The sequence below is a fragment of the Magallana gigas genome, chromosome 2 (assembly GCF_963853765.1).
Source record: "Magallana gigas chromosome 2, xbMagGiga1.1, whole genome shotgun sequence".
In the NCBI taxonomy this organism is placed as follows: Eukaryota; Metazoa; Mollusca; class Bivalvia; order Ostreida; family Ostreidae; genus Magallana; species Magallana gigas.
Genome location: NC_088854.1, coordinates 31,479,802 through 31,503,888, shown reverse-complemented (window position 1 = coordinate 31,503,888; position 24,087 = coordinate 31,479,802). Strand labels below are relative to the sequence as shown.

Here is a 24,087-nt window from a genome sequence, read left to right as displayed (position 1 = left end):
TCGTGATGAATGAATAAAAGCAGTGCGGGACGGCATATGTTAAACATTAAAAAAAAAAAAAGAGGAAGATTTAGAATGTGAAATCCTGAGTTCATAGTGTCATCAGTTGCAGATCCACAATTTTAAACTTTTTTGGACCGCGATGTTGTAAATGTTGAATATCAGTTTGTATATTATGTCAATTCTTCAGTTTTGTAAAAAGAAAATGTTTGAATTGACATTTGAAAAATTTATATATTTTTTTTGAAAATATATGATACTCTTGCAAATTAAAAATTAATGCTAAAAGGGTTTTTAGAAAAAATTATTGAAAAAAAAGAAGAATTTCTAGGAGTAAAAGTGTTTACAAAAAATATCGATTTCTTACAGTCCCTTCCATAAATCGTTACTTTGGTTTGAAGTGCCTAATTTCTGTACATATGTTTCCAATTATAAGACATCACGAAAACGGTACATTTCGCCACTTGTACTCACGATAATAGAACTATTGGGAGAGAGAAGAGTTGGGCGGATGTTCGTGGCCATTTTCTGACTACTTATCTTCGTGAGAGGAAGATCTCTGTATACACATATTATAGGAAAATATGAATTTTAATAAAATCTTATTCATTTTAAGATAGATAACATGGGCAATTTGTTGATCATCCAACATCCTTAAAATTGTGCTTTTATCTTATTAACTTTGTTGTTTATCCTAAACACTTTATATAAAAATTGTGACCCCCCCCACCAAAAAAAAAAAAGAAAAGAAAACCCACTATGATGTTTTTCAAAGTTACGGCATTTTATTCGCTGGTATATAGGAAAATACCGGAAAAAAAGGAGATACGATCCGTGTCAACCCTTTGAAGGGCGGACGGAAAAGGTTTCAACATGCACGACAGCCAAAGTCGATCATGTTTATCAACACGTAATAAAGACAGAAGATGTATTATTATTATTATTAGAACACTATATAATAGAGTGTACTAGAATTTTACGAAATAACTATAGTGGGTGTTTTTGTGTTTTTTACAAAAAAAACAAACAAAACAAAAACAACAACCCCATACCCAAACAAACAAACCAAAAACTAACGTCTCCACCTCAATGCCGATTTGTTACAATGGGTATATTCAAAATGTTAAAAGGTATGTTAGCTAGTCTAATGTCATATCAATGTATTCAGATGAAGCCAAAACAATTTTTTTTAATCTAACTTGACCTTGAAAATGTCATGGTAAAATAATTTTTGTACTGTTCGGTAATAAACTCTTATCATGAATTTTTAATGTAATCTCTTGGCACTTTTTTCTTTCCAGAAACCCACCATCATTTTAAATCTCTTTTTACCTCCACAATATATTCAAATATATTTGTGACAGAAAAATTTGAAACCTAAATGGTTTTCACACTCGAACCTTTTACTTCAAGATTTTTAAGATTACATTCTTTTTCACCATTTTTAAGGATGACAAAATAATCCAGACCATTATGAACTTACAGTAATTTACAGGTCTTTATAGACAAAACAAGCTAGATTCATTGTCACAGTTCAACCCTTGGAACAGTTACTTCCGAAGTGTACCAAAGTTGTTTAAATTCATCTCTGGGTTTGAAACGATTATGACTAATGGCCTTGCCCTGGTGATGGGATAACAAAAAAATAACTAAAGTGACATAACACTGTAACCTATCTGAGAATCTGACTTTTAATTTTCAATGCTAGATGGCCGTGAACATGAAGACTCCTCCAATTCTTTTGCCCCCTTTTTTTCCCCACATATGGCCCTTTAAAGGTCCACATAAAGAAAAGGATTGACATAAGCATCAGAAGAATCTCGGATCAATCATGACAGTTTTGTTTACATCAATGCTGTTTAAATTGAAATCAATGAAGAATGTATTGGATCAGTTTCATTTTTAATAACAAAACAGAGCAAGCACATAAGAAGCATTAATGGTTAAATAACAGGTTAAAGTATCAATATACCAATATGCATATGATACAAGTAAAATATCATGTCGACTGCAAGCAGAGTCCTTCTTCAAATTTTAAAATTTCAACAATAGGCAAAATTTAATTAGTAGAAAACTCTTGTTAAACAACATTACAAAGACCACAGAGTTACATATGCCACTTAAACAAAAATTATGCAACATGTACATGAATGGAGAACTTAATAACAACTGACAATATAACTGAACAACCTGCGTCTCTTGTACACATAATTACTGGAGTTACTTTATTTATAAGCCATCTATTCATTACAGTATACAACATATTAACATACCAGGTTTCTTTTTGGTAAAAAAAAATGTGTTCAAAGTAATCTATAGATACATATTAATGACCATAATCGAATCAAAATCTGTTGATAATGGCTGCTATCAGAGTCTCCTGCACCAATATTCTTAGACCCCCTCCTTAAATCTACAGAATTTGTTTTTCCCCTTCTAGGCAGCATCTGATAATGCTGCAACACCAGGAAGTGTCTTACCTGTGGAAAAAAGATCAGATTTATTATGGAACCAGTTTTAATTCTCACTATTAGTCTGAAATGTGAAATTTTTGCACTTACAATTAAACACCTTTTGATTACCTAAATAACATTTAAACAATATCTGTTTTGCGAACTCCCCAATCTTTAAACATCAAAATGCTTGGAAAAAATTAATCACTTTTAGCAAAATAACATTTTAAGAAATTATCTTTTTTTAACGCAGAATTTGTTTCAAATGAACATTGTTCTAAAAAAAAGTTGGTACATGTATTACTGATTCACAATGTTGCAAACACCATTTCAAGAAAGTTCTTAAACTGATTTAGATAATATGCATTCAAAGATATAGGATTCTAAATATTTAAAAATATCAATTTCAAATGCACAAAAGTGTATAAAAAGGTTTTTATATCCCATTTTCATCAATGAATGTGCATGTGCTTTGTACTCGCAACAAAGATAGTCTATTGGCCCATACTAAAGCAGCTTACAGCAGAAAACAAGTATCAGACTATAAAAGACAGACCAGAGGACTTACCCTCTAACAGTTCTAAACTGGCTCCACCTCCTGTAGAAACATGGCTGACTTTGTCTTCTGTTCCAAACTTGGCTGCACATGTTGCCGTATCACCTCCACCTTAAAAGAAAGTTTTTGTACATTTTCAGGTCCATATTGTAACAAAGCTTTAGACATCTTACAAATTAAGTTAAGAATGATTTTTTTTCCCATACCAATGATAGTGGTTGCTCCCCTCTGTGTCACTGCTACAACAGCATCCATCAGAGCCACTGTGCCCTTCTTGAAATTCTCAAACTCAAACACACCTGGGGGTCTAAAAAAAGAAGTTATACATGTCAGACCTCAGTACTATGGTTGTCAGGTTAAGGTGATTTTAGAAATATCAGGCTAAGATGCTAAGTGCATGTACTAGAAATGTCCATCATATGACAAATATTCATTCTATCTATAAGCCCTACTAGTAGTCGGAGGTTTCTTAATGCAAAATTGTTTACAAAATTTATTACCCATTCCAAACAATAGTCTTGGCTCTGCCAACAACCTCTGCAAACTTGGCAATGGACTGGGGTCCGACATCCAAGCCCTATTAAATGAAGCACAAAATAAGTAATTGTATTCACAAAAAAATTAAGCCATCAAATTAAAAAACACCCATATTATTCAAATTTTTATCTTGAAAAATGACAAATTATCTTGCTTGATGAATAATTCGCAGACAAAGAAGGAAATTCTTAATTTCGATTTTTCACTGTCTCACCATGCATCCATCAGGAATTCCTGTTTCTACTGTGGCAGATCCAACAGTGGCATCCTCAGCGAATTTATCACCGGTTACAAAGTCCGAGGGAAGAGTTATTGTTACGTTGTTCTTAGCTGCCTTGTCCATCAGATTTTTGATGATCTTTGACCCTTCCTCATCATAGAGGGAGTTTCCAATCTTTAAAAGTTAGAAATATGAAGAAAATAATGGAATCCAAAAAATTCAAATCCAGAAGTTCTAAAAGCAGTAAGGTAGAGAACGTGTAGAAGAAAAGGTTATTTATATTATTCTATGAAATACACCAATTCACTAATAATATATTAACATTTGTTCTTAATTTTGATTGACTTCATTCATTTTAACATGAAATGTTATTGTCTTCTTTTATAGGAATATGACATACAAATATTACAATAAGGAATGAGATTTCTGTTCAAAGTTTCTTACCTTCATGTTGTTCAATACTTTCAAGAAGGTGAAGGCCATACCACCTCCAATAATCATTTCATTCACTTTGTCCAACATATTCTCAATTAGTTGGATTTTGTCTGCAACCTTGGCTCTACCAAATAAATGATTTGCCATATTCTTTGCATACTTTTGAATGTAAGTTAGGATCAATGCATATAATTTTACTTTTAGAGGCATGCATTTTGTGAATACATGCACCCTTTATGCAAGAATTTTCCAATAAAATAAATGTAATTACCCTCCTAAGATGGCTAAAAATGGCCTGTCTGGATTTTCCAATGCTTTGGCAAAATAAGACAACTCCTTCTTTAACAGAAATCCTGATGCTCTCTGTGCAAGCTGGCATCCAACCATAGAACTAATTGGGAAAAAAGATGGTATACATGTATTTAAGTAACAGTTGTAACATGAAGTTTCATTTTTCAAAAATAAAACTTCCATAATTTTCTTAATACAAGCATTTACCTAGTGCTTTAAAGATTGATTTTTGAGGAATTCAAATATGAATGATAAATATTTGTCAAGAATATAAATGTTCATGCAAAAATAAATGCATGTTTATGGCATTTTATGTGCTATAAACATGAGCATTTCCTTGTCATTCACATAAAGAATCTTTATCATATTCTTGACAATGCAACCAATAATTATCACTCTGCATGAAATTTAGGTTCCCTATGTCCATGCTATTTGGGTTTTCCTACAGTCTAAGCAATGATATCCAGTAGAAAAATTATTTGGTACAAAAATCATACCTGTGAGCTCTGTGTGCTGTTCCGAATGCATCGTTAACATACACATCTCCCAGCTTAGACAGGGACTGACGGAAGGCTTCAACAGCTTCCTTTGATGCTTTAACCTTGAAAAATGCATCATAAAACACACAGGTAATTTTGTAGTTCAGTTTTTACAACCTAATGGATAATTATTCATTCCTGTGCCGATCTTAATGCTTGAAATTTTTTACATAAAAATATACCAAAAAGTGATACCTGGTGATACAATTATTTCTTTGCACATAAAAATTTCCAGTACGCATAACTTTCTTCTTAATTTTTAAAGAAATATGAATGAAAAATATTGAGGATTTGGACAATATAAAATTAAAATGAAGAAACTTTTGTAATGAAATTGCCAGGTACGGTAATAAAATTTAGAATCAGGTACGTTCCTCAATTCTCTCAATTCACTTCCTCATTTTTAAAACTCACATCTAACCAAACTGAATTAAAGTAAATTTACAATATATCAAATAAAAAAATATTAAATGCACACTACCTTAGCCTCTTTCAATTTTTTGACAATTATCAGTACCAATACATGTTTATTCATATATGTATTTATTTACCACTACCTTATAACACCATGACAATTTCTGTGAACCAATTTTTAATCCCAAGTGAGAAATTTTATGGAGTTTGGGAGAACATCATCAAATTTCTTGCCGTTAACCAGTTAATTTATGTTTCTTAAAATTTTATTTCAATGAGAAAGGCTCAGTCATGAAAGCAAGTTGTGTGAAAATGATCATGATGAATAAATCATAAAATAAAGTCATAGTGAATCAAGTATCATGTATCAGTACTATTAAGAGGGCTTGATGGTTGAGGCCATTTTTAGATTGTATTGGTCTCCTTTAAAAGAAAAGCTCTATATAAAAATATAGAAAAATACCCAAATTTAAAAAGCAAATAATATGGGTTGTTTTTTTCACTAAACAATAACTTATGGCTAAAAAAAAATCATGCATTAAAATTTTTGTTAGATCAGATGGTGAATAATTCAATTTATTGACCACCAAGCCTCCTTAAATATTTGTGTATTTTTAAACACTACCTTTTCGCCAGCCTCATTGACCCCTTTTCCTTCCTCTTCCAAATGAAAGCGAAGATTTTCTAGCAGGAAAACAGAGCCTGCTGGGGGGTCAGCACACTTAGCCTCCACTTCGGCTCCCACACAGTCAGAGAGAAACTCCACTGGCCTGAATGAGGTAAAAATGTACGCTAATCATAGACAATCAAAAGCCATACACAATGAGCAAATGTGTAAGATGCATAAAACAGCATATTTTGTATGCTGTGCACTTCTTTATACTGGCAATAGATTAAGGTAAGATAAATCAAAATACCCAGTATGTAAAATGATATTCAGACTCCATAAACTTCACTTACTTTCCAAGCAATTTGTCTAGCTCAGCTTTGACTGGTAAAAGAGAATACTTGTCTGCCTTTCTTCCATCAGGACGACCAAGGTGGCTCATCAAAACAACTGATTTAGCTCCCTTTTCCAGTGCATACTTTATTGTTGGAATTGCTGCAACAATTCTACAAAAAAAGTACAGCTTGTTACAAGAAGGAATATCATGTAGAAAATCTGTATCTTTTCATATCTATACATATACATAATACAACACCAAAAGGCCAACTTTAAAAAAAAAAATTAATAAAAAACATACAGGTTTTATCCCCATAAACCAATGAGGAATTTTGATTTGCATGAAAAGTTAGCGGTTACAGGAATGGACATTAACTTTAAAATCCAAGTGCCCTTCGTACAAGTGAACTCAAATTCTGACGTGCCTAGATGCAAAAACTAGTAATCGGAAAATTAGTAAGATGACATAACCATATTCATAATTTTTATTTGAGTATTGTAAACGCATTACATTTGGCTGCGTATTCTATTTGGCGTTTTTGGCAGAATGTGGCTTCCGCTAAATCAAGTACATCGCTATGCCATGCATATATGTATAAGAATAGTCACATTCAGGAATATGCTAATTCAAATCCATGCTAACTTGTTCAAAAACTATTTTCCGTCAAATATTGTACACAAATATAATATATTTACAGTATCTCAAAAATATGATGACCAAATGCTTTCTATTTGGTTAGCTGTGTTACTGGTTAAAACACTTATGGACCAGCATTTTTGGCATATGGTGCATATCATACATGTTCCTTGTCAATTATATTTATACCTGTAAACTCAGAGTGATATAAAGCAATTAAACCTTGTTTTAAATACTATTAATAACATGTCTGTGACACAGATTTTTCCTCTTGTATATTTGAAGAGAAATCGTTTTTTTATTGGTTTTTGTGAATTTCTCAGGGTCAGGATAAAAAAAAAAATGTACTCAATGAAAAAATCTTTGGATTTTTTTACTTTATCAATTTCAATTGTTCTTCTTCGACAGATGTTTATTTTTGTTTAAAAAAGCGTGAGTGAAAAATAAAATGAGATGTAAACAATAACTGGGATCAAACTATGATAGCCAATATAAATATTTGCTTATCTCTGGTTGCTTACCTCTGATTGTTTGTGATTTTGCCTTCTTTTAAGGGAACATTGAAATCAACTCTGAAAAAGCAATATGTATTTAATTACATGTAATAACAGTCACAAAATCAAATAAACTAAAGTAATATTTATAAACACAATTTACAAACATTGTCAAAAGCTACATAGCAACATCATTTAAAATAAAATCCCATGAGTAAAGAATAAGATTGAAATATAAAGGTTGCAGAGTAACTGTAAAGCAACATTAAGTAATCCCCCCCCCCTTTCACTAAAATAACGATTTTGCGTTTGTACTATAATGCAATATTACATAGAGATAAAAAAAAATTAATAATAATATAAATAAATAATCAGTAACGTGTATCCATCACTTCGTACATATCGAGTGTGTTTACAAATTATGTACATGCAAAATGAACGTGCATGGCCTTGAGTTGAGGTAAACACAAGGTCAGCTTGCCGGTCTTTGTTTTGCGTCACTTAAAAGCCATTCCTCCGAAATTTACCGAATAGCAGGTGTTCAACTTACCTCATTAGTACTCTTTTACCACTGACGTCTATCTGGTCGATTGCCAACTTGTTCAAAGCCATCTTTCAACAAATCTTTCTAAAATAAGCAAAACTTAAGCAGTCGCCAATTTCCCTGTAAACTTTATATCCTTCTTTGACCGAAGAGTTCCTCTGCTTGGTAATAAATTCCGAAATGGACAATTTTTAAACTACGAATTGTCACATAATTTAACATTTGTGACCTCTTGTTGTTTGCGTATAAAAAGGTGAAATGCATACATTTAAAATAATGCTCGGATTTAAAAAAAAATGAAAAATGAAAAATGAAGGCCGGGTAATGGGGGGAGGGGGGGGGGTAAATAAAATCGTACAAATGCTACATTTTCCCATCAAAATTTCCTTTTTAAAAAATTTCCAGGGGAGGGGGAGGGGATCCGATATGGTTATTTGAGATTAACAAGGGGTTCTGAGGCATGTTTTTGGAAATTTTATAATGTAGATTTAAAGAAATTGAATTTTGCAAGGTGAAGGGGAGTCCGGACCCCCGGACCCCCGGACCCCCGTCCTCTAAATCCACGCATGGAGTGCAATACAATTTAGCAAAAGCACATTTTCCAACTATACTCAGTTTAAATATTTTAATACAGTACATGTAACTACTAGTATTTCAACCTAAAATGCTTAATTTCTTTAAGGTTACATGTTATATGGTCAGCTGCTCTAACAATAGAACCATAATTAATTAAGTCACAAAGTTATTGTTGATTAAAAAAGGTCCGTTTTCTATTTGACCTTAGTAAGACTATGATAAAAATATGAAGCACAGACCAACTCTATAAAATAAAAGGCATTGAACTTTAAAAAAAAAAGACCCTATTTGATTATTGGGGGGGGGGGGGCATATACGTTTAAATTAATATTATATCCCAAGTATTGAAGCTTACAAATCGATGTTATGTTAAATATATATTGTTTGGAACGATTTTTTGAAGAATCACCAGGTTTGTTGATATTTTTCTTCAGTATCTCATCCGTCATGCTATAGGCATTTTACACGCCTTACTACTCCATCTCCCTTTTTTTTCATTAAAATGGGTGAGTTTGAATTATCCAGCCCCCCCCCCCCCCCACCCCAGCACTACCCCCTCTAACTGTAAATCAGCGTATGCCCTTAACACCAGATACATGATTGTGTCCTTCATATCGACGAAACAACAATTTCCTGGTGTCAGCGCATATTACACAACTGGCATGGTCCTTGGATATACTTGAAGGAAGTGAAACGGAAGTACAACTATAACTGTACAGGCAGGGATTCATAGCACACTTCTATCAATGTTAAAGAACACACGTGTGTTTTGATATGTGATACAAGTAAAGTAAGAACAAAAGCTGAAGTTATGGTGGCGTTGGGATTTGACAACCCTGTATTTTCCCAGTTTGTTTGCTATTCCATCCTTCTGATTCTCGAGACCATAGGTATCGCGCTATTGGTCATACGAATTCGAGTCAAACGGAAGGTATGCAAACTGTTTTTTCATTTGGAAATTTATTACGGTCCAACTTAAACATGTACAAACTATATAATGACATATATTTTTAATTTGCTCACTATAATACTAACCTTATCTTGCCTCTTGTTTAAAATTTTAGCATATAGGTGTAATGAAATACTTTGACCATACCAAGTCTATGTACATTACATGTATTAAATGTTCTGATTTATAGTACATTTATTTTGTATTTCTTTTGTAGGTGTTTTCTTTTCCAGAAGACTGTTCGCAGTTTATTGTTGGAAAACACCATCTTAAGCCAACTGCCGATGATGCCCTAATCAAAAGGCTTAGAAGGTTTGTTTACATACATGTATCAGTTCATTTTTAAGATGCATGTATAATTAAAGTGTTTTAATTACATTCATAATTTTTATGTATATTAAAGTTGCAGTAGACTATATAGTAAATATATGGGGATAAGATATGACCATCTATACTAGCATTTATCAAAGAAGGAAGCCATGCAAAGCGCAACTGTCAAATCCTCCGTTGAAGGTCTTAACGATAACTCTTCTCTCACCCCTGAATCTCTATACTTTTTTTTGCAGATGTCATTTAAATAATCTGGAAAACATAGTTCCTTTTGTGACGATTGGCCTTTTTTACGTCCTGACCGAACCGGATCCTTGGACAGCCGCTTTGTGCTTCCGGTCTTTTCTTGTGACGCGCGTTGTGCATAATATCGCTTTAATCCAGGCCCTGCCCCAGCCAACAAGAACTTTTTCCTACCTTGCTGGCGTGATCATCTTATGTTTCATGAGTTTGTCAGTTTTTCAACGTGGCAAAATGTAGACCTGGCATAGCCGTTATTTATTTTCCTGGGGCCGAATAAACTATGATATTTCTTATTGAACGGGCGTTGTTGTTTCAAGGATTTAGCTTTGGTTCTTTTTTCTATTTGCATTATGAATTTATTTAAAAAGAATAAAGAATTATTATTTTTAATTACTAGATTTTAAAGGGACTTGGACACGATTTGACTTAGAATTTTCAAATTTTATTTTTCCATTTTCAATGTTTATATTGATAAATATTATAAGTATATAAGTTTATAATGCTTTGTCAAAATTTGAAAGTGAAATATCAAGTATTAAGCAAGATACAGAGTTCCTAATTCTTTGTTTTGTAAACAAAACTCGAATATTGTCATTTTTTACATATGTGTTGTATTGGTGTAAGTTTCAATCAAATGTATCTTTCTTTTGTTGATAATAGCATTTTATACATAAAAAATAAAAATAAAATTTTTGATCTCAAATCGTGTCCAAGTCCCTTTAAGTTATGAAGCTTTTCCCGATTGAAATATAAAAACAACGAAAAAGACTTGCAAAATTTAATGCCGCTTCGTACATTTGTTACACATGACTATAATATTGATTTACATTAAATACGCAACCTTTTTGGGTACTTGCCATTTAAGTGTCCAGTCAAATGCAGTCTAACAGTATTCAAATCCATCATGACAATTCCACCAAAGATGGCGGACATGATTGTTATGGCAACGATTCCGATACCACATGAGCTAATGCGTGAGTCTGTGACGGAGATTTTCTGTCTGATGGCAATGGACGTGTTTTTGGGTGGAATTCGTATATTCTCTACAATCTTCTCTATTTTTTCAGTCAGATTGATCGTCTGTGTCGCTTTCTGTAGCCTGCATTCACATCTCTCATCATCTGGAATCCGAAATTGAAAAAGTTTTTTGATGACGCCATTCATGTGTTTGGATATTTAATATAATCAATAATTCATGTCAAAGGGACTGAAATCTAACTTGGAAGAGAGCTATTTTAGGCACACCTCAATATTTCCACTCCCCACCGCAAAAGCAAATTCTATAATTAAATTGTTACTCCGGTAACAATTGTTTTGTTTTGTTGAAAACCCAATGACTTCTCCATTAACCCTCTCTGAAATTCTCTAAATCAACTTAAATTTTCTCTTAATTCGTATTTGATATGTTCGATTGTAGAATGATTTTGGATGCAAGATATTAATGTCCTGAACTAGGGCCCGATTCGACTATGTTCTATGTATTTTATGCCAATCAACTGACGATTAAATATTCCAAATTCCGGGAGAAAAACCAATGAATAGGACAATGCTAGATTCAAAGCAAATGAAAAAAAAGTCATCGTACTGTTCATTGAACATGCTTATTAAAGGGGCTTTGATTTACTACAGTATTTATTGTTTTACCTGTTTCCAGCTTTCCGTGTGAATTATTACAAAATCGTCGGACGTCAACACACGGACTGACCGGACGCAGGGAACAGGAGAAATCCTGATGGGCCTCTGTTCCCGATGGCTGCAGAGTTGCTGGAAATCCGAATTGATATTTTAAATAGATTTGCACAGAAAAGATATTATTGGTTTGGTGGCTTACGAAGACGCCATAGTTACTCAATAGATTAGTTAGGTAACACGTCAAATAACCTTAAAAACCCACCAAGCATATAAATTGTATTTATAATATTTATATTCATAAGTTAACCGATTGTCTTCTATTAAGTACAATCTATGATTATAATAATGCGTATGTGCAGTTGGATACCCTGGATTTCACAGCGTCTAATAAATAAACGGTGAACAGGCGACGGTCGATGGTGTTTATCCAACCGGTACAGGTTCTCCCCCGTCATCAGTCCACATGTCTGTGTGACGTCATTGAAATTAAAACCCAAGCATCGGTGGCCATTGTTTGAGACGAATCTCTCACACTCGCTCTGGCATTCGGAAACACTACCGTTTGTCAAGTGGTGTGATGCCACGATATTACCAAACGCCTTTGGTATGACGTCATATAAACAATGGTCTGAAACAGCGAAAAAAGGTACATGTATAGTTTATCTCGATTAGGAATCTTTTTTTTTTTAAATATTTACATTTAAGCCTATCTTTCTCTTTCCTTTAAAAATGCCTTTACGAAACAACGGTGAGAAAAATGAAGAAATTTTGCCGCCATCTTACTTCGAAGCTCCTGGCAAAGAAACTTTTTCTTTGACAGAACACAGTCTGATGTCCCAAACTTTATCTCACGGGTATTCTCCAAACTGATATATCCACAATATCGGTGACTAGAAGAAACACTTAAACCCAAAACTGCCATTGTCGGCTGCTGGCATGAACTTGCCCATTTGAGAGTAGACGCAGTGTCCGGAATCGTAGCGTGAAGACCTGTCCAAAACTGGAGATCCCTATAAACAAACGTGATTCTCCATAAAAAAAAACCCCTTAATTTCTTCTTTGAATTAGATATTATATTTGAAATATTTAACAATACCTTGGACTTTCAGTAGGATGTAACTATCTATTCCTTGCGTCTTAAAAATGACGCGGTTTCATGCGAAACATAGGCGTCGGAACCGGGGGGGCTAGGGGGGGCTTAGCCCCTCCACTTTTTTTTGCAAATTTATACCTTACCATTAGAAGCATAGCATGATAGAGGGTTCAGCCCCCCCCCCCCCACTTTTTTTTCGCAGGAAAGATTATTGTATCTAAATTTACCTTGAGAAATTGAAAAGTTGGATTCAGAAGCATACTAACAATTTTTTTTTTTGGGGAAGTATAGGTATACTACCCCCCCCCCCCCCCCCCCACGGATTGGATTAGGATTTCCATGATTTTGGGAATAACTTTTTTCTCAATATTTCTGAGGATAAGTCTAGCCCCCCACTTTCAATTTGCTTCCGACGCCAGTGCGAAACATGCAACGATTGCGTAGTATTAGCACAAAAGCCAGACAATTCATGTTGATTTCAAAAAGCCATGACTGAGTGGCCAGCAATGAAATAGATCAGACCTACGTCACATTGCTGTTTTTCACAACTACCGAAAGTCCAAGCTCTTGTTAAAATGGTTCTATATAAAAAAAACTCAATTCATTCACAAGCAGAAAAAATATATATAATTTTATCATTCTGGATTGACAATGACTTCGAACGCAGTTTATAACTCAATTTTACTTTCATTCATTTGGGTTCTATAGTGTTATAAATAGACGTATATTTACAAGGATATTTTCGAACCTTTTTGAATGCCGGTCATCCTCTCTAATTCATATTATGATACCTCAACATGATTATTCTACATAACGCGACATCTGATTGGTTCTAGACAATCACGTGCCAGGGCATGCAATAAAACTTCATACATTTCCCTGTAATCGTCATATTCTTCATCTGACATCATATTTTACCCCCTCGAATTTTCATTCCATGCTTATAAAAAATCCTGAGGATGAGCATACGATGCATTCTATTAAAAAATCGTTTTAAATCCTTTTTATTTCAGAAACTGTAATAGAAAAAACCGGTAAACATTATATAACTACGTTATTGCTTTACTAGAATTGAAAAACGTTAGAAACTGATGTATTTTAAATCATTACCTGTCGTTCGGTATAATAAACAATTTATTGCATGGACGGGAAATACGAGTATGACGATGATTTATTCCCCCAGAAAAATCATATTTCACTCGGGCGTTGCCCTCGGGAAATAAGACTTTTCTGATGGAATAAATCTCCATATTTCATTCATAATCGTACAATAAATGTATAATAAGCAAGTGTGATTGATTTGTACAAAACAGAGGTCACGTGACGCACAGGTACCACAGGTGCAATTGAAATCTTGAACTTACTTTACGGATTGCCACGGCTCTTTGTGGAAGAAGTAGAGTAATGCATCCCGTCTCTCTTGTGTGTCGGCGGTCAGCAATGATTGGTTAACGGACTGACAGAAACTGTGGGCTTCATTCCAAGTGACGGTGGAGGTGTGTAAAGTGACTTTGGCAGTGATGGGGGTGGTTGCACTACTTTGTGAAACTAAAGAAAGGTCGAGTAAAGCAGTAACATAGTTATATGATGTTTACCGGTACATAAGTTTACGATTTAATTTATTAATTAAGATATGTAATGGAAAAGATGGACGTATCAAAAGCATGCAATTAGTTTTATTGCATCAGTATAAAAAGGATAAATCTACATCTAATGCTAGAATGCTTAGAACATAAGGTACATGTACAAAGCGCCTCTAGAAAAACAAAAGTTTTTTTTTTTAAACTTTTATCAACCGTACATGTATCTGGTTATAAATGAGATCTAGCTTAATTAATGAAAAAAGATAATATACTTGTATACAGTTCAGACTAGCCCATGCATGTACCAGCTTTATAAGAGTGATTAAATTTTGTAAAGAAATTGAGAAATTCATCTTCCGATTAATTAATTAAGGCAAATTCTTACGCACTGGTTTATATAATTATCATATAATTATTCTCTTTATCTAATAATGTATACAATCTAAAATCAGCGGGGCATGCAGAAGAAAATTACCGAGACATCCGATAATGAGAATCAGTTGCATTTTGTCTCTGAAAGAAATAAAAAATTACACTGTAGAAAAGAGAGAGAGAGAGAGAGAGAGAGAGAGAGAGAGAGAGAGAGAGAGAGAGAGAGAGAGAGAGAGAGAGAGAGAGAGTCAGTCTCACCTTGGTATACATCTCTGTATCTGGTATCTGAGTGGACACACCGTATATATATTGACATGGCCAACAAGAACGGCGGTCGATAATTTCTAAAAAGAATTCGCAGGCCTATATCGTGATTTCGAATTTTTAAAGATTAAAAAATATCATGCATATTGATAAATATAAAAATATACATGTACTGTTTGACATAAATATAGGTTATCGATCTAAGGTTAATTATATTTGAATTCTCTTTGAATAGTAACCTGTTTACTGGAAAAACTACAAATTAAGTTTAAACAATGGGAATGTTATGTAATTAATTAATTATCTTATTCATAGCTTATAACACTTTGAAAATTAGTTGTTTAATATCTAATGCTACTTTTCTGGTTTTAAATTTACCGCCATAACTTCCCGGAATCATCCGAAAGCGTTGCATTATGGGTAAATATCTTCGAAGCGTGCATGATCAAGGAAAAAATCGAAAGAAGGGCGTCATTATGAAATTATGATGGATATTTAGGGTGAAAAAACAGAGATCAATTGTTGTTGGAAGAGACCTGTTGATTAAGGTAAGTTGTCATCAATGCTAAAACATTTTAAAAGCGACTTGAAGCAAGAAATATAAAATTACGGGCGATAACTTCAAAGCTGTTTCGATGATGGCGATTGTGTGGTTAACTGCCCTTGTAGTCGGTGGGCAAGGGCGACAATTGAACGTGTTTCTATCTCAGCTGAACGGCGTTTGAACAGTGCAGTAGATTATGAATGTAATTATAAGTGATAGGAAAAGATGTATTTTCAGATTTATGGATATGTAACATGAAAATGACATGATCATATTCTTTTGTTTCCGCTTGCTATTTCAACATGGCGGAAAATTTATGCTCAATTCGAGCCAAGCCGGTTGACGAATCGGCAATCGCCATGGATGCGCAGCAATGCATCTGCTTTATTGCTACTGTATTCTTCCTTGATCAAATAAAGAGATTTCGTTTTATACCTTACATCGGTTTTGTCACATTTGATTTGTTCATTTTGATTAGACTTCGAGTGGTATTTTTTTTCACTGAAATTACCATGAATAATGTAGGTCATGGGTCACAGTTCATAGACACCATGTGACAAGTGCGGTTTGTAAGAATATCAATAAATAAATGACATGTAATAATCATCATAAAAAAAAAATATCTGGGGGGAAAAACATGCACATGGATTATTTACTAATTGAATTAAAATTTGTTTTTTTTTAAAGGATGGAAAATATAAATGAACCAAGCCCTAATGTCAGTATATCAACTGGGAAATCTGATGAGGTAAATAATGATTCTATGGTTTATCCATCAACATTAAAAATATTTCAAGAAATCAAAAAAAAAACATTCGGGCATCTTTCATGGTTAAACATTTCCCATTTGGAAATTATATCATTTGCAAATGTATTAAGTTTTTCCAAAGTGAATTATTTTGATAAACTATCAAACAATTTATTAAAAAATAAAATAAAGGAGTTAATACCCTCTTTTATGGCCTTTTATTTGTTATCTGTACAAAATTTGCATACTATTAAGAATTTTATATGCAAGTTAACAATTTTCAGCACCCTTTTACATTGTACACTTCTGTGTTCACAAGATACATGTATGAAATTCATTTGCTTTTGATTTGATTTTGGTACTAGTGATGATTCTCTCTACCCTTTTTTTCCCTATAGACTTGCACTACTGTTGCTGACAGCATCTTGGCAGGAATTCCAGTGACTGCATCCAATGGTTTTTCAGATGCTACAGTTGACATTAATCCAGAAGTAATGTCCACAGAATCAGAAAATCCCCAAACTACTGTATTAGGTACATATTTTATGTAACTTTTAATTTTTGTATTGTTTGTTATAATTTTGCAAGCAGGTAAGAGTATGAACCAGTTTATCCAAATAGTGTGCCTTTTATAATTGATTTTGGAAACTTTCAGATCATTTGCCTAATGATTTACATTTAAACATGTTGCCCAGTAAAAAATAGAATTAAAAAAAATTGAGTACATGTACTCTTTGTATTAACAGTCAATAGGTATTTTATATATATAATCTTTTCACATTAAACTTTAAGTATTACCTGCGTCAAAAAAGTCCAAATTCAATTTTCAGAAACAGTGACTCTAGTCACAGAACCTGCGGTGGCACAGCTCCCTGACACAGTGGCCATGACACAAGACCTGGAACAGTACATGCAGCAGACACAGGAGTCCATGCTGATGACCACCACAGAACAGGATGTTGTAGCAGAAAAGTCCGAGGTGGAGGAGGGGTCCCCTAGTGTCCAGCAAACAGAGACAGTCCCTGCAGCTGAAGCAGAAAGTGCACAAGGTACATAGCTTTGTATAACTCTTTGTTCATCTTACATATTTTGCAAAACATTTGCTTCAGGTTAATTGGTTGTTTATGTCAAGTCTCCTTGATATCCAATTTTTATGCAAAAAAATTTAAGGGGTTCAAGAGATTTGTATGAAATGTTGTACTGATACGCAAGCATTTTTTTTCTTCTATGTATGATATAAAAAATGATTTTCTGTTATGGGAAAATGATTTAATATAAAATAGAGAATTTCATTGGTTTTACAGAAGGCGACATTGAGGATCTTGTAAGCACAAATGTCCTTATACAGGTTACCAGTGGTAAGATTTTACGAAACATTGAACTGTTAAGAAGGAATTTTTTTAGCTCCATGTAAAACAATTTGTTTTGGAGGAATAAAAGAAGCAATGATATTCTACATTAAAAACAATATGATGTCTAATATTTTGTAAAAACTATGTCTTTTTCTAATATGATTTGTAGATGGAGGTGTAGTTCCTATTGTACAATCAACTGACATTGAAAAAGAGGTTTGTTTGTTATAGACTTTGTATACTTTTGATTTTGATGGATTTTTTTAATGAAAATAATCTTTTTAAACAATCATAATGATTTTGTTCTTTTATTTCACATTTAAAGTTTTGATATTTTTATTTTCTTTCATCTTTGTAGGAGACTAATGAAACAGAAAAGAATGAAAATGTGGAACAAGATAAAGTTGAGCTGGAAACGACAGAGAAGGAAACCCCTGAACCAGAAGCTGAAGGGACTTTGGAGGAATTTATCATGGAACAAGGTACAGGAGATGAAAGTGAGGTAGTACCACCTGATGCAGAAGATAATCAACAGGAAATGAATACTGAAAATGAAAACGCAGATGATGCGGAGTCTGCTGATGACAATGGTGTCAATATTGATGATGACAAAATGGAGGAGGCTGTGGATGAAGAGTTAGAGGCAGAAGAAGATGTAGATGAAGGTGAAACAGCAGAAGAAATAAAAGAAGAGGAGGAAGTGGAGAAGGAAGCGGAGGAAGAGGAAAGTAAGACACAAGTAGAAGCACCCACCAAGTCTTACCCCAAGCGTAGTGGAAAAGGAAATCAAAATATTGAAGAGGTGGAGGAGGAGCAACAAAGTTCTGATGAAGGTGTTCAGGAAATTGAGCAGCCAACCAGAGGAAGAGGTAGGAGGTCTACTGCCGCGGAGTCTGATAAAGATACATCTGTTTCAGAGACACCTGAACCCAAATCTAGAGGGCGTGGAAGACCTCCAAAGGAGAGTAAATCCACTCCAGTTTTGAATGAATCTGAACCAAAAAAGAGAGGACGCAAGTCTTCTCTAAAAGATACAACTGTTGAAGACAGCACAGATGAAGTAACCCCATCAAAAGGTAGAGGTAGACCCAAGAAAAATCAATCAGAAGTGGAGGAAACCACACCTGTTGTAAAATCTGGAAGGCGTGGTAGAGGAAGACCAAAGAAGCAAGTTCAAGAGGAGGAAGAGGAGGATGAAGAAGAAGAGCAGGAGGAGGAGGTAGAAGAGGAAGAAGAAATGGTTGAAGATGATGAAGAGATAGAAAAAGAAGAACCTGTAAAGAAAGGTAGAGGAAGACCTAAGAAGAAGGCTCAAGGAGATGAAGAGCCAGTTAGGAAGGGAAGAGGTAGACCCAAAAGACAAGCTAAAGAAACTGTTGATGAAGAGGAAGAGGAGGTTGAAAATGAGGAACCTAAGTCTGCCAAACGTGGAAGAGGTCGTCCCAAAAAGCAAACTGACAGCGATGTTGAATCTACTCCAAAAATAACAAGAAAAACCATGAAAGAGGAGCCAGAAACTCCCAGCAGTGAAACTAAGAGACGTGGCAGAGGAAAAAAGAACCAGAGTACATACAAAGATGAAGATTTAGAAATGGAAGTGGATGATGTACCAATTGAACTAAGTGAAGATGAAGAAGAAGAGGAGGAGTTTGAGGAAACAAAGAAAAGGAGAGGCAGACCCCCAAAGTCTGCAGATGATAAAACTCCTAAAGGAAGAGGAAGACCAAGAAAAGTAGACACTGAAGAAAAAACTCCCAAAAGAACACCAACTGTCACTGCCACATTATCTAAAAAACGCAGCAGAGGAGATGATGACACTGAATCTCAGGAAACCACAACTGATGACGCACCCACTCCTGCGAAGAAACAGAAAGGGCAGACAACTGAAACTACTACATCTGATGCCTCCACTGGACCAAATGTTGCTTCTATTAAATTCGAGCAGTCTGAAGCAGGGCCATCCACTTCCAAGAGTTCTTTGTTAAAAGATCCCAACCAAAGTTCTCTTCAAACTGGTGATGTCTATGACTTCGATCAAATTGACATTGACAACATCATGACCGCACAGCCTGGATCAGCAAAAGACTCTCAAGGCACTCAAACAAATTTTGTAGAAGTTGAATTGATTGAGGAATCTCCTGGTAAACGATCGGTCTTGACACAAACAGATCCTAAACTGAAGAAGAAAAAGATAGGTCCCATAGCTCAAGATATGGAGACAAGTATTGATGAAGATTTTGATTCCCCAAAGAAGAGGAGAGGGAAAAGGGAAGAGGATGTAGGGTTGTTCGAAGAAATGGAGAACAAAAGAAGAGGTATACGGAATACAGAGGAAGCCCTTAATTGTCCTTTCTGTGACAAAGCTTTTATTGGATTGGTAAAACACATTAAGGGGAAACACAAAGATGAGACTGATTATGAAGAGGAGATGAGAAATGCCAAGTGGAGAGAAAAGATCATGAGAGTTTCAGTCCAAGGCTCTGTGGAAGAAGGAGAGCAGTGCCCTGAATGTGGCAAAGTGGCCAAGAACATCAAGAGGCATATGGAGCTTCACCAGCAAAACAGAATGCAAATTCCATGTCCAATCTGTGGAAAGGTGGTGCTCAAGACAGGAATGAGTTCGCACATGAGAACTGTCCACTCTGGACGTAAGCCCTACAAATGCCCTCATTGTGACTATGCTTCTGCGTTCAGAGGAAACCTGAATACGCATTTAAAAGGAATGCATCTTCACACAAGGCAGTATCTCTGCACTACTTGCAAGGCTGCATTCAAGACCCTTGGAGCACTGATAGGACACACTAAGAGAGTCCACGAAGGCTGGAAATCACCCAATCAAAAAATCTTTATCTGCTCAGTGTGTGAAAAAAGATTCACTAAGAAATATCATGTGGATCGCCACATGTTAATCCACACTGGAGAAAAGCCACACAAGTGTGGAGACTGTGGCAGATGCTTCAACAACAAGTCCAACCTTATGTCCCACATTCAGCTGGTTCACAAGAAGCTGTCGCCCTACCAGTGTGATATGTGCCACGAGACATTCAAGAGGAAGAAGATGCTTCTGGAACACATAGGCCGCATCCATGTCACTGCTGGCGAGGCGGCTCAGGCCATCATCAGGAAGTTTGAGCTGACTGAAGAAGTAGAGGAAGATGATCTCTTGGACGATTCTGAAGAAGAGGAGGAAGAAGAACAGGAAGGAGAGGTAATTTCCTTTCAGCCAATTTCACGAAATGTCAACTTTTTTGTTAGAATGAATAATTGAATCCTTGATATATTCTCATAAATCTTTTTTGCTTGTATCTAAATATTAAATTTGTTAACTGTACACATATACACAAAACATGTTTTGCATTCATGAACAGATTGCTGAAGGACAGACCTATGTGACAGTGGCTGGAGCAGAAGGGGACTACCACACAGCTGTTGTGAGTGACCCGTCCCAGATCCTGTCTGGACAGGCCCTGACCACGCTACAGAATGATGCTGGCCAGGAGACCATCATCATCGTACAGAGTGCCGATGGGACCGAGAACGCGACCCACGCCATTGTTGACCAGGACGGAACTGTGCAGTACATCATGCAGCAGCCTGACCAAGCCCAGCCAGCCGAAGGGGAGCAGGTGTTCACTGAAATTCAGCAGCAGTAGAAGGAGCCCAGTGATTCCACTGTCTTTTGTTGGTGTTTGTCTGTGGTTTGCATGAAAATGATGAATATATCACTCTAGGACATTTAAAAAAGCCCCAGTTTTTATTGTGAGAAAGAATTTGATGAATGAAAGTTGAGGGTATTTTTCCTTGAGACAAATTTCTGGTTGACTAGTTGGACTTTTTTTTTATTCCTATGAGAAAAAAAGTTTTTTTGTACAATTGATTATGAAATTTGAAAGTGAAAAGTTGCTGAAGAACAAAATCATATTGTTGTGCATAATAATGTGTGTTGTAAGATTTTATCATGTTAACTTGGTATCGACACTCCTATAATCATGTTGAAAATTGTTGGTGAGTGGGTTTGTTCGGGTATTTTTGATGGATTTTAATGTCATTTTGGCACAAATTCGTTTTACTTTAGCATGGTCTATTTTTGATCAGATTGAATGAAATACCCTCTTGTACAATGCAGATAGAATTATATTGCAGTTTGAAGTCATTTTGTGTCTGTGATGAGTTTTGTGAAAACTGTGTCAAGGATTTATAGCTGACAGTGAACAAGCTTTGGTGAAAGGTGTACAAAGTACAAAAAACTATGACCACTAGATTGTTGTAAGCAAGGATTTGAAGTAATATTTGCATAATGTTAATCTCCTTAATCTTGTATATGTTACATGGAAATCGTTCAAGTATTTTTATTGTCCAGGGGGAGAGAATCTAAGGATATGGATGGGCGTAGACTTTTTTGTCTAAAAGCAAAATCTACATTAATGCTGTATCAATCGGATGAGATAAAATCCACGCTACCTGCCTCACAATCGTTTTATTGTTTCAACAAGTATTTTATCAGTTTATGGATATAATCCATTTACATATGTTTTTCATTGAGTCTTCTGGTTTCTTTGTTTTGTTAATGTATGAGAGATTCGGGATGGGGGTGGGGGTTGAGATGGGAATATGTATAAAACATTCCTGTGTATTCATCAATTTATTGTTAGAGATGTATGAAAATTTAAACATGGATCAAACACTTCAATTTTGCTATAAACTAGAGTATTGTCTTGTGAAATTATTTGATATAAAGAATTGAATTCTGTTGTCACTGTTTGAAACTATTCATTTGTGTGGAATCAAGATGTGGAGATTTTCTTCCTGTTGATTTTAGGTTGTAAATAATCTTTGTAGACCGAATAAAATATTTGACTTGCATGTAGATCTTGTATCCACCGATAATATTTGTAAACATTTTTCAAGAATAGAATGGAATAAACACATAATATATATATATTGTTTATTGTAATTTTTAGGTCAGGTGACCTATTGCAAAAAAATCTAAATGAATGATTATGACGTCTATAAAGCCGTTGACCAAATTAAGAAATCCATGACCCCTGTGTCAGGGGTTCGGGCCCTAGGGTAGGGCCAATATGGCCATATAGTAAAAATCTTTAAAAAAAATTTCTTCTCCCATATGTACTTAAAAAAACTAAATTTCTACCTAAATTGTAAAGTTCATGATCCCTGGGTAGGGTCTTCGGGCTATATGGCGTGGCCAATATGGCCGAATAGTGAAATGTTTGGATATATTTTCTGTATTATCACAGTCAAGGATAGAGGGGGGGGGGGGATAAATATGGCCATATATTGAACATGTATCTTTGGGTTATTGCTATGTGTCACACGTAAACAATTTGAACTTCATCTTGAAAACTATATATATCGTCACTTGGCAAGGCAATGTTGAATTAAACATGCTTTCTTTTTTATGAAATAAATTTTAATATCCTGTACTTTGTATACTGTGGAAAAAACCTGCATGCATTTTGTGTGCATTATGAATAAAACTTTGAGTATACCGTAATAAAAAAAGTGATATTTAAGGCCTGCAGGTCTCGTGTTATTAAACATTTTGGCCCCTGGAGCTAAGGTACAGATAATCCGAGATACCTCCCACTTAAACACACAACATCCCTTTTTATGAATGAATATTTTTCAAACAATAAAAGCAGGATAACAGCCAGAGGAGTCTCAGATCAGGGTTTAATTAGACTTCAAAATGAAGCTTAAAATGCAAACATGAGACTCTGACATGTTAATCTGAGAGATATAAGGGACTCAGGTGACCGTCAAAGCCCGAGAACCTCTTGTCGTAAGTACTTGTGCACATGTAATTTGTGTGCTATACCTTCGTTTACAAGCAAAATAAAGTAGAAGGTGCTACATTTATGAAATATATCTTGTCTTTACGATGACATAGCAGGTCGGGTTTTTTTTAAATTAAAATTTTATGACAGTCATTGCTTCATGTAACTAGGTTTATGTGCATAACATTAGGGGTAAAAGGAAAAGTTGGTAAAGGTGGAAAGGGAAAAACCTACTAGATGTCCCATAGCCACTGATTTTGGCTTTATGAAGATAGAACTTCAAATGAAACCAAAATAGATTATTGTAGAATAGTATTGCAACTTTTGTTATATTACATTGATTGTGAAATTTAAGACAATGACAAGATTTTCAAAGGACATGGAAGTGGGAAATGAATTTGTGATTTTAAATTCGTAAATAATATAAATCGCTCTTACCCAATTTTGTAAGACCCAGTGACACGTGCAGTGTTTTTGTACACAGAAGTATATACATATACATGTACCAGTATACATTGGTTATTAAGGAGTTTTATAAAT

General features: G+C 34.7%; 4 protein-coding genes across 5 annotated transcripts; 2 read left to right on the top strand and 2 right to left on the bottom strand.

Annotated features, from left to right (window-relative positions):
* Positions 1 to 1,889: 1,889 nt before the first annotated feature.
* Positions 1,890 to 8,228, bottom strand: LOC105322313 (phosphoglycerate kinase 1). The gene is made up of 12 exons (XM_011420953.4): positions 8,070 to 8,228; positions 7,547 to 7,597; positions 6,406 to 6,558; positions 6,071 to 6,215; positions 4,990 to 5,093; positions 4,473 to 4,592; positions 4,211 to 4,325; positions 3,761 to 3,940; positions 3,510 to 3,586; positions 3,216 to 3,316; positions 3,022 to 3,120; positions 1,890 to 2,480 (listed from the first exon to the last, which is right to left on the bottom strand). Exons 1-12 carry the CDS (start codon positions 8,129 to 8,131, stop codon positions 2,437 to 2,439), a joined length of 1,251 nt encoding a protein of 416 aa, XP_011419255.3. The 5' UTR covers positions 8,132 to 8,228; the 3' UTR covers positions 1,890 to 2,436.
* Positions 8,229 to 9,295: 1,067 nt separating this feature from the next.
* Positions 9,296 to 10,551, top strand: LOC136272937 (microsomal glutathione S-transferase 1-like). The gene is made up of 3 exons (XM_066076143.1): positions 9,296 to 9,570; positions 9,806 to 9,900; positions 10,155 to 10,551. The coding sequence occupies exons 1-3, from the start codon at positions 9,451 to 9,453 to the stop codon at positions 10,396 to 10,398; spliced, it is 459 nt and encodes a 152-aa protein (XP_065932215.1). The 5' UTR covers positions 9,296 to 9,450; the 3' UTR covers positions 10,399 to 10,551.
* A 406-nt stretch (positions 10,552 to 10,957) lies between these two features.
* Positions 10,958 to 14,978, bottom strand: LOC105322311 (uncharacterized). The gene is made up of 6 exons (XM_020064869.3): positions 14,945 to 14,978; positions 14,251 to 14,434; positions 12,577 to 12,803; positions 12,161 to 12,421; positions 11,806 to 11,925; positions 10,958 to 11,282 (listed from the first exon to the last, which is right to left on the bottom strand). Exons 1-6 carry the CDS (start codon positions 14,973 to 14,975, stop codon positions 10,990 to 10,992), a joined length of 1,116 nt encoding a protein of 371 aa, XP_019920428.3. The 5' UTR covers positions 14,976 to 14,978; the 3' UTR covers positions 10,958 to 10,989.
* Positions 14,979 to 15,497: 519 nt separating this feature from the next.
* Positions 15,498 to 22,686, top strand: LOC105322310 (uncharacterized). Of its 2 annotated transcripts, none has more exons than XM_011420950.4 (8): positions 15,498 to 15,653; positions 16,337 to 16,397; positions 16,796 to 16,931; positions 17,228 to 17,446; positions 17,702 to 17,755; positions 17,919 to 17,965; positions 18,108 to 20,957; positions 21,118 to 22,686. In XM_011420950.4, the coding sequence occupies exons 2-8, from the start codon at positions 16,338 to 16,340 to the stop codon at positions 21,400 to 21,402; spliced, it is 3,651 nt and encodes a 1,216-aa protein (XP_011419252.3). In that variant the 5' UTR covers positions 15,498 to 15,653; position 16,337; the 3' UTR covers positions 21,403 to 22,686. The 2 variants fall into 2 exon arrangements, with proteins under 2 accessions (XP_011419252.3, XP_019920427.3); XM_020064868.3 differs by lacking the exon at positions 15,498 to 15,653 and adding an exon at positions 15,753 to 15,851.
* The last annotated feature ends 1,401 nt before the right edge of the window (positions 22,687 to 24,087 follow it).